The 13,300-nt window shown below is 39.8% G+C and overlaps 1 protein-coding gene across 4 annotated transcripts in view; it reads right to left on the bottom strand.

The window, feature by feature from the left end:
* TTC39B (tetratricopeptide repeat domain 39B) overlaps positions 1-13,300 on the bottom strand; it is a 156,232-nt gene that overhangs the window by 67,190 nt on the left and 75,742 nt on the right. For all 4 annotated transcript variants that reach the window (XM_019965912.2, XM_070794526.1, XM_070794529.1 and 1 more), the window contains one exon: positions 4,526-4,621. In XM_019965912.2, the coding sequence (XP_019821471.2) occupies positions 4,526-4,621 (96 nt within the window). The remainder of the gene's footprint in view (positions 1-4,525; positions 4,622-13,300) is intronic.

Genomic DNA, 13,300 nt, shown 5'->3' with positions numbered 1-13,300 from the left:
TACCAGGAAATGGGCTGGAAACAGATACTGGTCCCCGTGCCATACAAACCACCACCTGTGCATCTCAGCTGGCCACACTGGCCCCTGGGGGGATGTATTTGCAAGCCCTGCTTAGAGGGAGAAACAAACGCAGGTGTTCGGCACCTCCCAACACAATGAACTCCACCCTTCTTAGTGCTTTACTAACCTGTTCAGATGAAACTAAGCCTCCTTCCCCTCCAGAATATCAGTCCTACCCTGTGATCTACGAGGAATGACCAAGACAGCAAGTGTAACTGCGACTAGAACTTCTCAAAAGACATCTCGGGGTCAGTGGTTCTGTCCATTTCCGCCACCACCACAGTAGCTGAGAGCTTCATCACATAAAGTCTGAATTCTGAAATAGTCTCTAAAAATCCCCCGATTCTACTTTGCTTAGGTGGCTCTCAAACTTTAGTGTGCATTCAACTCACCTGGCAGTACTGGTAAAGAACCCGCCCGCCAATGCAGGAGACCTAAGAGATGCGAGTTCAATCCCTGGGTCAGGAAGATGCCTGGGAGGAAGAAAAGGCAACCCACTCCAGGATTCTGCCTGGAGAATCCCATGGACAGAGGAGCTTGGCAGGCTATAAGCCCAGGGGTTGAAAAGAGTCAGACAAAGTCAGACAAAGTGACTTTGTACACACACAGCTCACCAGAGGGCTTGTTAAAAGATACTGCTCAGCCTCACCACCAGAGTTTCTGACTCAGTAGGCCTGTGGAGGACCCAGCAAGTTCCCAGACAATACTATTCTGCTTTAATTCACCCAGGATACCACTCTCAGACTATTCTTCCTAAAACAGATATTCAGTCATACCTCAAGGGGCTGCTCATACTTATCACATAAAGTTCAAACCCTTCTGCCCAGCCCACCACACCTGTCCAATTGGACTAGAGTGACAACTGAAAGTGAAAGTGAAGTCTCTCAGTCGTGTCCAACTCTTTGCGACCCCGTGGACTGTTGCCCACCAGGCTCCTCCATCCATGGAATTCTCCAGGCAATAATACTGGAGTGGGTTGCCATTTCCTTCTCCAGGGGATCTTCCTGACCCAGGGATTGAACCCAGGTCTCCAGCATTGCAGGCAGATGCTTTAACCTCTGAGCCACACTATTTAAAAACAGCCATGTATCTCCAGCAAGCTTATGACCATGGCATCCTCCTCCTCAAGCCTGATGTGTGATGTAAAGAAAACCCCTGGGCTGGAAATCAGAAGTCATCATGGTCATTCTCAAGCTGTAACTTTCCGAAAGTCACTTCATAACTGCTTCTGTGTGCCCACAGATTTGAAGCGATGACCACAAAACTTAACAAATGTCTGAAACTTTTGTTACCAGTGCCCTTAAGGACACAGATTACTAACTCGAACTCAAAGAATTTCAGAGTTGCAAGACATTTCAGTTAGCCATGCGCTCCTCTGAGCATCAGGATCCTTCTTCGGAAATCCTTCCTGGCTCTTTCAAAGTGAAGTATAATCAAAAGAAAGCACAGTTGTCAATGCATTTTGTGCGACTAAACAAATGAGAGGAAATATAACCAGGGAGGCAAATGGGCTCATTAAAGATGCTCTGGCCAGGAAATGAGAAGACAGAGCACCAGGATACAATTCAACACTTCATGGCTGTGGCACCTTGGGTATGTCACCTGTCATCCAGGACTGCTGGCTCATGAAATAGAGACTAAACTCCCTCCTTGACTACCACACGGCTTGGTATGGAGGAGCAATACACTGGCAGTTGGTAGAACAAATAGTCACATGAGGAATAAGTACTACATGAGGTAAGGTACTATTATTTCCTAAGAGGTCTAACTACCCACGTACTTGCTCAATTTTGGAACACTGCTCAGCTTTGCAGATGTCCCTCTGGGCTGTTTCACAATAAATTTACAAGTATTTATTTTTACAAATGCATTAGAAAACCTGTTGATTAAAAGGCAGAGTAGGAGTTTTCATTAATTTTTTTTAAAGAAAAATCTTAATTTTTAAATGAAACCTATGAATGCAATTGGAGAAGGAAATGGCAACTCACTCCAGTACTCTTGCCTGGAAAATCCCATGGATGGAGGAGCCTGGTAGGCTACAGTCCCTGGGGTCACAAAGAGTCCCGACACGACTGAGCAACTTCACTTTCACTTTTCATGAATGCAATACTTGAACACACCTTTACTCTATTTCTTACACTTCCCTTCTGTTTCTTCCTTTATAGATCTTTAACTTCTTCCTCTCTGCCCCCTTTCCAACTCAGAAACATGAACAAACCTCACTCATCTCTACTTAAAAATTAGCAAAAAAGATTACTTTTTCTTGATTTTGTTTTACTCCTGAACCTCTCCCACTCTTTCTCTTCATGGACAAGAGCTTCAAAAAGGAGGTGATTCTCACTTTCCCTACTTCTCTCCTCCAGTTCATCTTCAGCCACTACAGCCTTGCTCCTGCCTCATTTCCTTGAAACCGTCGAAGCTAAAGGTCTCTGATGACCTAACTACAAACACAAAAGACGCTTTCCAGTGTGTATCCATATAGACCTCTTTGCAGACCTTATTCCAGAACTCACCTCTCCCCAACCCACTGCCCATAGTGCAGCCACCATCTCATGGAATCTTCCTGTCCCGCAAACCTCCACAGCTCAGCATGCTATCATTCCATTAGCTGTTCTTTCATTGTCTGTATTCACGGGGCTCCTTTCTCCACTCTCCTATGTTTCACTCTCTCTTGGAAAGAGCACGTACAGTTCATGCCTTCAACAGCTACATGTATGTTGAAAATTCCCAGTCTACTGATCCAGCCCTGATCTCTTATATCTCTGACTGCTACATACACCCTTTATTCGTCATTGCTTTTAGTAATACTTTTTTTAATTTATTTTATCTCAGCTTTCAAACTCAGCACTATACACGTTGAAGCAGTGGTTACCTAGGAAACTACTGGATATGTTGGAGAACAATTATGAGGGAGGAATACATATTTCTGAAGATGGCTCAGATTTCCATGAGCAGAGACATATGAAATAAAAAAGCAATGTGGAAAATAAATGCCTTCAGATCCTAAGAAGTTATTTTCAACTCCAGCTCCATTCCTCAATCCTTAGAATATTGCACTCCTTTCTTATATTGTGGGGGTTGAGTCCTAAGAAAAACTGCCCAAGTCCACAAGTATTGTGAAAACACTCAAAAATAGCTGAAATTTCAAATGGAAAATCTAAAATGCTGACGATGTGCTATATAGTTTAAAGTTTAGTAAGCATGTAAGGACAGATGGAAAGCATTCTTTCATGGTACGAAAGCCTTAAAAGAGTTGTCTTAATAACCAATAAAGGAGCAACTTACATATTCAAAAACAGACAGCTAACTAAAATAATTCTAAAATGGACAGGGAGGAATAGTACTTAATAATCTAATATGATATTACAAAACATATTCAGTGGAAAGGAAAAATGTCATGATATGCTTAAAAAAGGTAACCAAAGAGTAAAATTAACATGATCCCAATTCATAAAAAATTATTAATAATATCTCTATATATGAAGAGAAAAAGAAAGAATACACACCAAAAAAAGTTATGGTGATGGTAATACATATTTTATCTCTTCTTTGTGCTTTTCTATATTTACTGAATTTTCTCTGATAATTTCTTAAAATGCCCTTTTAAGTCAAAGTTACAAGAAGAATATAATAAGAAAAATAATCAAAATATTTGATGAAAAACGTGTGACCACACCTATATCCAGCAGCACATGCCTACTGGATATAGCAATGAAATACACCAAAATTCTAACAGTCTGTATTAAAGTGCTCATAATTCTTTCCTCCATCTTCCCCTCCACCTTCCCAGATGCCTGGCAATATGGTTATATTATTTTACAATAAAATTAATAGTTAAACATTTTTAAGATAAAAAAGGCCCCAAAGGGAGTTGTGACCCAAGAGGTAAATCTGGTTTTGTTTCAGCTTTTACGTAACAGGGCCACCTACTCACTAAATGCCTTAGCATAGCTGTCCTCTTCCTTTTTGGCACCAGGGACAGGTTTCCGGGAAAACAGTTTTTCCACAGATGACTAGGGGAGGTGTTGGAATGATTCTCACAAGGTTCGCATAGGGTTTGTGCTCCTATGAGAATCTAATGCTGCTGCTGACCTGCAGGAAGTGGCGCTCAGGCAGTGATGCAAGCCCCGGAGCGCGGCTGTAAATACAGATGAAGCTTCGCCCATTCACCCACTGCTCACCTCCTGCTATATGGCCTGGTCCTAACAGGCCATGGACTGGTACCGGTCCGTGACCCCACCGTTGGGGACCCCTGCCTGAGCAGCTCAGAGAAGCCTTCCCTAATTTGTAAAATGAGCACTACACCTGCCCAGACCTCTCCCCACCTTGCGTGTGCAGGCTAAGTCGCTTCAGTTGTGTCCGATTCTTTGCGACACCATTCGTATTGTAACATCAACATCACAATTTACCAAAAGGTTGGAGTGCTCTCCCCAGTCCCCCAGGACACCCACACCCTCTTCCTGACCTTTTCACATTAGATGTCCGGGGCTGTCCCGGTGCCTGTTTTGAATCAAATGATGAGAAGTGCTGGCTGCTTGTTGCCATATCCACACGAGAAGGCCTGTTGATAAAAAAGGCAGTGAGGTTTTTGTTTCTTTGTCTTACAGGAAAAATCTACATATATTCAAGAACACGACACAATCCCTTCAGTTATTTATAATATCTCATCTCCATTTCTTTTCAATTTTGCAAATCAAATAGCAAAATCTACTCAGTTACAAAGTGAATATTCCTGAAATACAGCCCCTATAAAATAAACTTATTTTTCTTTTCATTCCAGTCTAACAAAAAAGAAATTCATAAAATCGCCCCCTCTCAAAACTCTCCACCCAAACGTAACATTGTAGCTTGTATATATCCTTCCAAATCTTTCCCCATGTATATCTATGTATCTATCTCTAGTTTTCTTAATTGAAATGGAATATTATTGTAGGGGAGGAAAGAGTTTCCATCAACTGTCTTAGGGTCCCTGGCTGGGTCTATAAATCAAACTGACAAAGACAGATCAACAAGACAAAAGCATAAAAATGTGACGTTATACACATACATGTGAATCTCCAGAAGAGACTGAAGAAGACCCAAAAAGTGACCACAACAGAAATCTTTTATACTTTGCAGACAAAGAAACAATATATTTGTGAAGAACTGGCAGGACAAATGGTAAAGGGCTAGGAGTAAATGGTAAAGATGTAACTAGGAAGACAAGGGTGAATTTAACAAAGTCTGTCTGCAGACTCTCTAAGCTGTAAGAGTCTGTCTTCAGTAAAAAGAGAATTTAGATCCTACATTTGGGCAGAAAGAGGGAATTTTTTCAGTTTTTACTGCTTCTTAACTGGCTTCAACTCAAAATAATGTTTATGTCAAAGAGGCATACACATTTCGGGATAACATATTTGGTTTCCTTCATTATATGCTTAATTTATCCTGAATCCTTTCTTCCCAACACAGAGTTGCTCTACCATGGTTACTGTCCATACAGCAATCTACTGAAAAGAGGTAACATAATTTGTTACCCATCCCTCATTTTGAGGCATGTTCAGTTCAGTTCAGTTCAGTTCAGTCACTCAGTCGTGTCCGACTCTTTGCGACCCCATGAATCGCAGCACCCAGGCCTCCCTGTCCATCACCAACTCCCGGAGTTCACTCAGACTCGTGTCCATTGAGTCAGTGATGCCATCCAGCCATCTCATCCTCTGTCGTCCCCTTCTCCTCCTGCCCCCAATCCCTCCCAGCATCAGAGTCTTTTCCAATGAGTCAACTCTTCGCATGAGGTGGCCAAAGTACTGGAGTTTCAGCTTTAGCATCATTCCTTCCAAAGAAATACCAGGGCTGATCTTCAGAATGGACTGGTTGGATCTCCTTGCAGTCCAAGGGACTCTCAAGAGTCTTCTCCAACACCACAGTTCCAAAGCATCAATTCTTTGGCATTCAGCCTTCTTCACAGTCCAACTCTCACATCCATACATGACCACAGGAAAAACCACAGCCTTGACTAGACGGACCTTTGTTGGCAAAGTGATGTCTCTGCTTTTGAATATGCTGTCCAGGTTGGTCATAACTTTCCTTCCAAGGAGGAAGCGTCTTTTAATTTCATGGCTGCAGTCACCATCCGCAGTGATTTTGGAGCCCAAAAAAACAAAGTCTGACACTGATTCCACTGTTTCCCCATCTATTTCCCATGAAGTGATGGGACCGGATGCCATGATCTTCGTTTTCTGAATGTTGAGCTTTAAGCCAACTTTTTCACTCTCCTCTTTCACTTTCATCAAGAGGCTTTTTAGTTCCTCTTCACTTTCTGCCATAAGGCTGGTGTCATCTGCATATCTGAGGTTATTGATATTTCTCCCAAAACCTTGATTCCAGCTTGTGTTTCTTCCAGTCCAGCGTTTCTCATGATGTACTCTGCATAGAAGTTAAATAAGCAGGGTGACAATATACAGCCTTGACGAACTCCTTTTCCTATTTGGAACCAGTCTGTTGTTCCATGTCCAGTTCTAACTGTTGCTTCCTGACCTGCATACAGATTTCTCAAGAGGCAGGTCAGGTGGTCTGGTATTCCCATCTCTTTCAGAATTTTCCACAGTTTATTGTGATCCACACAGTCAAAGGCTTTGGCATAGTCAATAAAGCAGAAACAGATGTTTTTCTGGAACTCTCTTGCTTTTTCCATAACCCAGCGGATGTTGGCAATTTGATCTCTGGTTCCTCTGCCTTTTCTAAAACCAGCTTGAACATCAGGAAGTTCATGGTTCACATATTGCTGAAGCCTGGCTTGGAGAATTTTGAGCATTACTTTACTAGCATGTGAGATGAGTGCAATTGTGCGGAGGCATGTTAGTTGCTCCCAATATTTCACAACTACAAACAATACTAAAATAAGCCCCTTTACTCACTTTCCTGATTATTTCTTAAGGATAAATTCTGGAGGTAAAAGGCGTGCATTTTGTAAAATATCTTACATTAAAATAATTGCCTATTTCCCATTATATATACCCCACAGAGTGTTGAGGTAACACAGAAGATGTGGAGACCAATCTGGTTTGCAGTCTTAGGCCACCCTTTGACCCACAAATACCCTCACAGACACACAAGGAGGCAAGTCCACTGGAGAGAAGGAACCTTCCACAGAGCTTAAGAATAAGTCCTGCCCCATGTATAATAGAATCTCCAACCTCCCGTTGATGATTCACCTTAACTGTACACAAGCTGTAGAGCAGAGAGGAAACAGTTACTGACCATTCCTTTAGGAAAGCTTTTTCTTTCTGTGTTTTTAATTCTAAAATGTCAATGCCCTTATTGTAGATTAAGTAGAGTTTAATTATATTCTACCTTCTGACTTCCCAATACCCAGTAATATTTTATATCCAACATTCATCTTTTCTTGAACATATCAAGTTCCCTACATTTTATACATCAAATTAGAGGAAATCAAGGTTCTTTTTACTAGGGTGGCTAGCTGTGGGTGCTGAGAGACAATAAAATGTCAAGGATAAGAGGAAATGTATCTTAAAGGAAGGTTATTTTCCATCACAAGAACTTTTTACCAGGAGAATCGAGGAAGTGCTAAGCCCTCAGATAAACCAGACTCCAGGGCAGTGACTGGCATCTCTGTTTACAAGCAAGGAAGTAGAAAAGACAGATTCAAAGGACTTTTGGACCATTCTTGCCTATCTGTTCCCTTATAGGTTCATTTATAAGGGCTAGAAAAGCACGTTCTTTAAAATGTACATTAAAATGCCCCCCCCCGTTTGTCATCTGCCTTATCTTTAACTTTCTCCCCAATATTGAAATTTTTATTTAATCAAAACTAGTCAGTTCCTTTAATATTTCTGATTTTCAAGGCATACTTAGAAAAACTTTCCCTCCACAAAGATTATATAACATAATTTTCCATGCTGTTTACTTTCTAAATATTTAATGTGTTGATCCATTCATAATTTAAGTATATGCTATAAGATAATGTGTGCATTTTTCTTATTCTTTTGCCATTTTTTCCAAGATAATTTTTAAAAGCCCATATCTTTACCCCAACAACTTGACATACTATAAATATACATATAAAACACTGAATTAATTAAGTCCTGTTAAAATCAAGTCTGCTGTGCCAGGTAAAGGTTGCACATTTCAAAGCTATAATTATAGCATCTTTATCAAGCACAAAAACATTTGAATTTATCAGAACTTAGTAATTATTAAAAACAATACTAGGGTTTTTTTTATTTCTCTGAGGTACAAGAGTTTAGTTTTTTATGCATATATATATATGTATGTATGTATGTATGTATGTATATGAAGTCCCAGACATTCTACAGTATTTTAAAATTTATATTACTAACAATAAGGACATCATGCTACAGATTTTTTTAAATAATTGTATTTTACATCTAATTCACTCATTTAAAATACTATCTAGTATTTTATCAAAAATCTATTTTTCCTTTTTCATGAGAAATGCTTCAGATACATGGAGAAAATGGTTTAACATGCAGGTATATCTCAAATCCACTTGGTGTACAGTGTGATCTAAATTTAAGTATTTCCCCTATGGATAGGCAATTATCCCAACAGTAATGAATAACTTGTCTTTCAGCTATTCACTGGATTCTAAATAATACAAAAGAAAGACTGTATGCCTGCTCAATCAAGCATTGAGGTAAGCTCAATTGTATGCCTACTACTATTTTAGAGCACAAATAGGCCCACCCAAGGAATATTTCATTTTGTAAGGGATATATCTTTGTTTGATTTGTTACTTTCTATACATTAGGGTCTATATTTTATAAAATAATATGTTAATTTGTAGATTTTTTTTTGGTCTGACACATATGCAAATACTTTGATAAGGTTATGGCTTTTTTGCCTTGTAGGAAATTAATCAGTTTTGTATATTTGTATATAACAAATCTTATTCAAACATTCTTTCTTCAGTTCCCCCAAATGCTCTTGGAAAAATTTTAACCATCTTGCTGATTTTGTCATGATCAGTAAATCTTTGACATGTGTTCATGCTATACTCATCACACTCCGACCTACTGAATGACTCTGCAATCTCTAACCCAGGGCAAGTTTTCATACATGCATAAAGCAGTTTCAGGCACTCTTTTGATCTATTTACATATTCGCCTCTGTTTGCACCAGTTACACAATTTTCATTTTCATGGCTTGGTCTTGGGCTGCTATTGCAATTTCATTCTTATTTACAAATTTTAGAATCAGTTATTGTAAAGTTACAAGAGAAGTCTGCTGAGTTTTCAGTGGGACATGATTTCATTTTCAGAGATTTTACCTAGAACTGCTATCTTTACAATATTATATTTTCATACCTATACACATTTATCCAAGTCTTCTCTTATTTTCTTCAATAAAGGAAGGAAATATACATAAGACACTGCACTAAGGTACATGCACCCTTGCAAAGATGCCATGCTAGATGTTCCTTATGTTGCTTTAGTTTTAGAATGTGTACCACCAAAGTAAGGACAGTTATTAAAAACTGAACAGAATGACTTGCCTGTTCCACTTTTGAGCAAAACCTAGATGTTATGCTCAGATGTTAGAAAAAATGTATTTTTAGCTAAAGAAAAATCTTGCTATTTGGTTTATAGAGGTTAAGGAAAAAATCATATATTTCATTTACACTATTACTATGCTAGAAAATATGTCCTTATCTTGCCCTGATTTTCCGCTTTGTTTTTAAATGGCTGTATTGAGACATTATTCACAGACCACTCAATTCACTCATTTGAAGTACACAGTCAATTGTTTTTAATATTCATAGATAGTATATCACTTTAATCATTATCTAATTTACATTTTGTCACCCAAAAGATACTCTATATCCATTAGTAATCACTTCCCATTTCTCTCTACCTCTAGTCCTAAGAAACCACTAATTTACTTTCTACATGTATAAATTTGCCTTTTCTGGACATTTTATATTAATGATATTAAGTAATATGGTCTTTCACGATTAGCTTTTTTCACAGAGCATAAGGTTTTCAAGATTCACTTGTGTTGTTGTTATGTATGTCATTCTTTTTATTGCCAAATAATAATCCATTGCTATAGATATAACACACTTCACTTGTCATTTCATTATTTGATAGGTATATGGGTATATTTCTACTTTTGGCCTATTATAAATAATGCTGCTATTAACATTCATGTATGAGCTCTTGTGTGGACGTGTATTTCATCTAGGAGTGGAATTGCTGAATCACTTGATAATTCTACATTTGATACTTTTGAGAGCTGTCAGGCCATTTTCTAAAATGACTATGTCATTTTACATTCTTACCAATAACATATGAAGCTTTCAATTTCTCCATATCTTGGACAACACTTGTTACTGTCCATCTTAGGGTGTATTATAGTGTTAGGTAGTTAGAAAAAGGAGTCCAAAATGGCAGTGGCTAAAAGACAAAGGGAAAAGCCTATGAAAAGGGAACAAAAGAAAAATCGGAGAACCTCAGGAGAAACAAACGCCCTCTTCCTGGCTAGCCCTAATTTGCATAGGGCAGGCTTGCGGGGAGGAGACAAAATGTATAAAAAGAGGGAACCAGGCCAAGTTGGGGCTTCTTCTTTGGAGTCCACCTGCCTTCATGCCTCCAGCATGTAGTATCCTTTGTTGCCGAATAAAACCCTAAGTTGTAATCGAGCTGTAACACTGGTCTGCAATTTCAAATCTTCGTTGAGCAAAGACAGAACTGAGGAAATTACACACTCTCCCAACAATAGAACCTTGTGATTTTGACTTGCATTTGCCTAATGACTAATGATACTGAGTATCTGTTTGAGTACATATTGACCTTTGGAGAAATGTCTGTTCAGGTTCTTTGGCCATTTTTTAATTGGGTTATCTGTCTTTTTATTACTGAGCTTTATATTGCTTTAATTTTTAATCTCTTGGTAGAACTAGTCTCAAATGAAAAGGTGTATGCTTACAAGTTCATTGTTTATACTTTTTCTCTCATTCAAATCACAATTAGAAGAATCAAGTCAAAAATTTCCCCCAATAAATCCAACACAATGGGCTATGTTCCTGCACAACGAAATAAAAGCGAGTCCATTTTAAAAAGAAAAAATGAAATAAAATTTCAAAAGTTAATAAAATGGCACAATACCCTTGAAGCTTTTTCATCAAAGTTAAAATCTCTTTAGGGGACAAGAGGAATGAATGAAGAAAGACTAACAGATACGCTCTGGGAGGCACCATTTATATAATATAACCTACAGTCTGAATCCACTCCAGTATTCTTGCCTGGAGAATCCCCATGGACAGAAAAGCCTGGGAAGCTACAGTCCATGAGGCCACAAAGAGACACGACTGAGCCACTAAACACAACACAAGCACAGTCTGAATGGTACCCACTGGAGTTATGAGCACAGGACTCCAGTGGACACCACCACCAGATTTGCAGTTTATCTACTGCTTAATATTATTGACCATATAACCCAACTTATCTTAATAAAGAAAACTGCTCATCAGACCAAATTCTGTCCTATGGATGATGTTTTCAAATAGCCATCCTCATGGCCAGCGATCAGAGGAAAAGGAGAGGTGTTACTTCTGCTTCTGGGAGAGAAAGAACAGCCCAGAAACTACCAGGCACTCCACTCCCCAAAACACATGTTACTGTCAACTTCACCCCCAACCCTGTCACCAACACTGTCAGAATCAAAGGAAAGAAATTTCAACATTTTTTTGCCATACTAGTCCTGACCTTTGGAGAAGGCAATGGCAACCCCCTCCAGTACTCTTGCCTGGCAAATCCCATGGATGGAGGAGCCTGGTAGGCTGCAGTTCATGGGGTCGCTAGGAGTCGGCCACGACTGAGCGACTTCACTTTCACTTTTCACTTTCATGCATTGGAGAAGGAAATGGCAACCCACTCTAGTGTTCTTGTCTGGAGAATCCCAGGGACGGGGGAGCCTGGTGGGCTGCTGTCTCTGGGGTCGCACAGAGTCGGACACGACTGAAGCGACTTAGCAGCAGCAGCAGCAACAGTCCTGACCTTTAGAGGGAAGCCCTAAAACTCTAAAAAAAGGCCAAAAAGAAAGCATCAATGTAGAATATAATTATTCTATTAGGTGAGAGACTAGTAGATTTATAAACTAGATAAACTACCCTTAAAGAATACATGCTTAGACTTATTACAAAAGCTTCCTCAATCAAAATTATAAACCTTCATATCATCTGAAGAACTTGGGTGGTTTTTATATTCTTTGTGCTTTTCCATAAAAGGAAGAACTCAGGGAGCTTAACCTGGAAGAAAGAAGACTTAGAGGAGAGCAGAGAAGAAGAAAGAACACAAGGGCTATTTCCAGACACTTCTATCCCTTGTTCAATTGGAAGGTTACAATTCATCCTTCCAGACTAGCGGTTCCAAACCTTTTTGGTGCCAGGGACCAGTTTCATGGAAGACAATTTTTACATGGACCTGGTGTGGGGGGATGGTGTCAGCACAATTCAAGCACTTATATTTATTGTGCACTTTATTTCTAACCTTAATGCCACCACTGATCTGACAGGAGGTGCCAGATCCATGGCCAGGCAGTTGGGAACTCATGTTCTAGACCACCTTTTCTGGAGCTGTATCTTACTTCCAAAGGATTCAGAAAAATACATAACAATGTGTATCCAGAGACAGAATAAAACACAAATGTGGCAAAATGCTAAAAAAGAGATTCAGGGTGGACAGAAGTTCTCTGTATGATTCTCGTACCTTTTCTCAAAGTATAGAGATACTGCAAAATAAAGGTATTTTTAAAAAGACAGCTCTGGTGACAAAGGGCAGAGAACAGGGATCAAATGGGAGTGGGCACTAGCCTCTGGCCTCTGTGGACCAGCTGGCAGCAGTGGAGAATGCCAAGCGCTCAGGGTCATGGGCGCACCAACAGGTCCAGCCATCACAGGTAACTCAGGGGCAGGCACAGCAAGGACAGAGGTCACTGCAAAAACGACCGATGAGACGCTCAACCAGAGAGCAACACCCGGACTGGGCTCCATCCCTGTGTCTTCCTCCTGGCCCCAGAGGCCATCTGGGAAGCAGGGGAAAGAGGGGGAACCTTTGGGGCAGGAGATGTCAGCCTGACGCAGAGTTTAAATTTTCACTTGCATGGGCATTTACCTCCCCTACTCCATCAGGAAAACCTGAGAGTCTCCCAAAGAGGCTGTCTGAATGTTGAACAGATGATGTCATCTTTAACTGACAACTTAATGTTTTTTTTTCTCATGCTC

This window comes from Bos indicus, chromosome 8, assembly GCF_029378745.1.
Source record: "Bos indicus isolate NIAB-ARS_2022 breed Sahiwal x Tharparkar chromosome 8, NIAB-ARS_B.indTharparkar_mat_pri_1.0, whole genome shotgun sequence".
In the NCBI taxonomy this organism is placed as follows: Eukaryota; Metazoa; Chordata; class Mammalia; order Artiodactyla; family Bovidae; genus Bos; species Bos indicus.
This window is presented reverse-complemented; position numbering and strand designations above follow the sequence as displayed.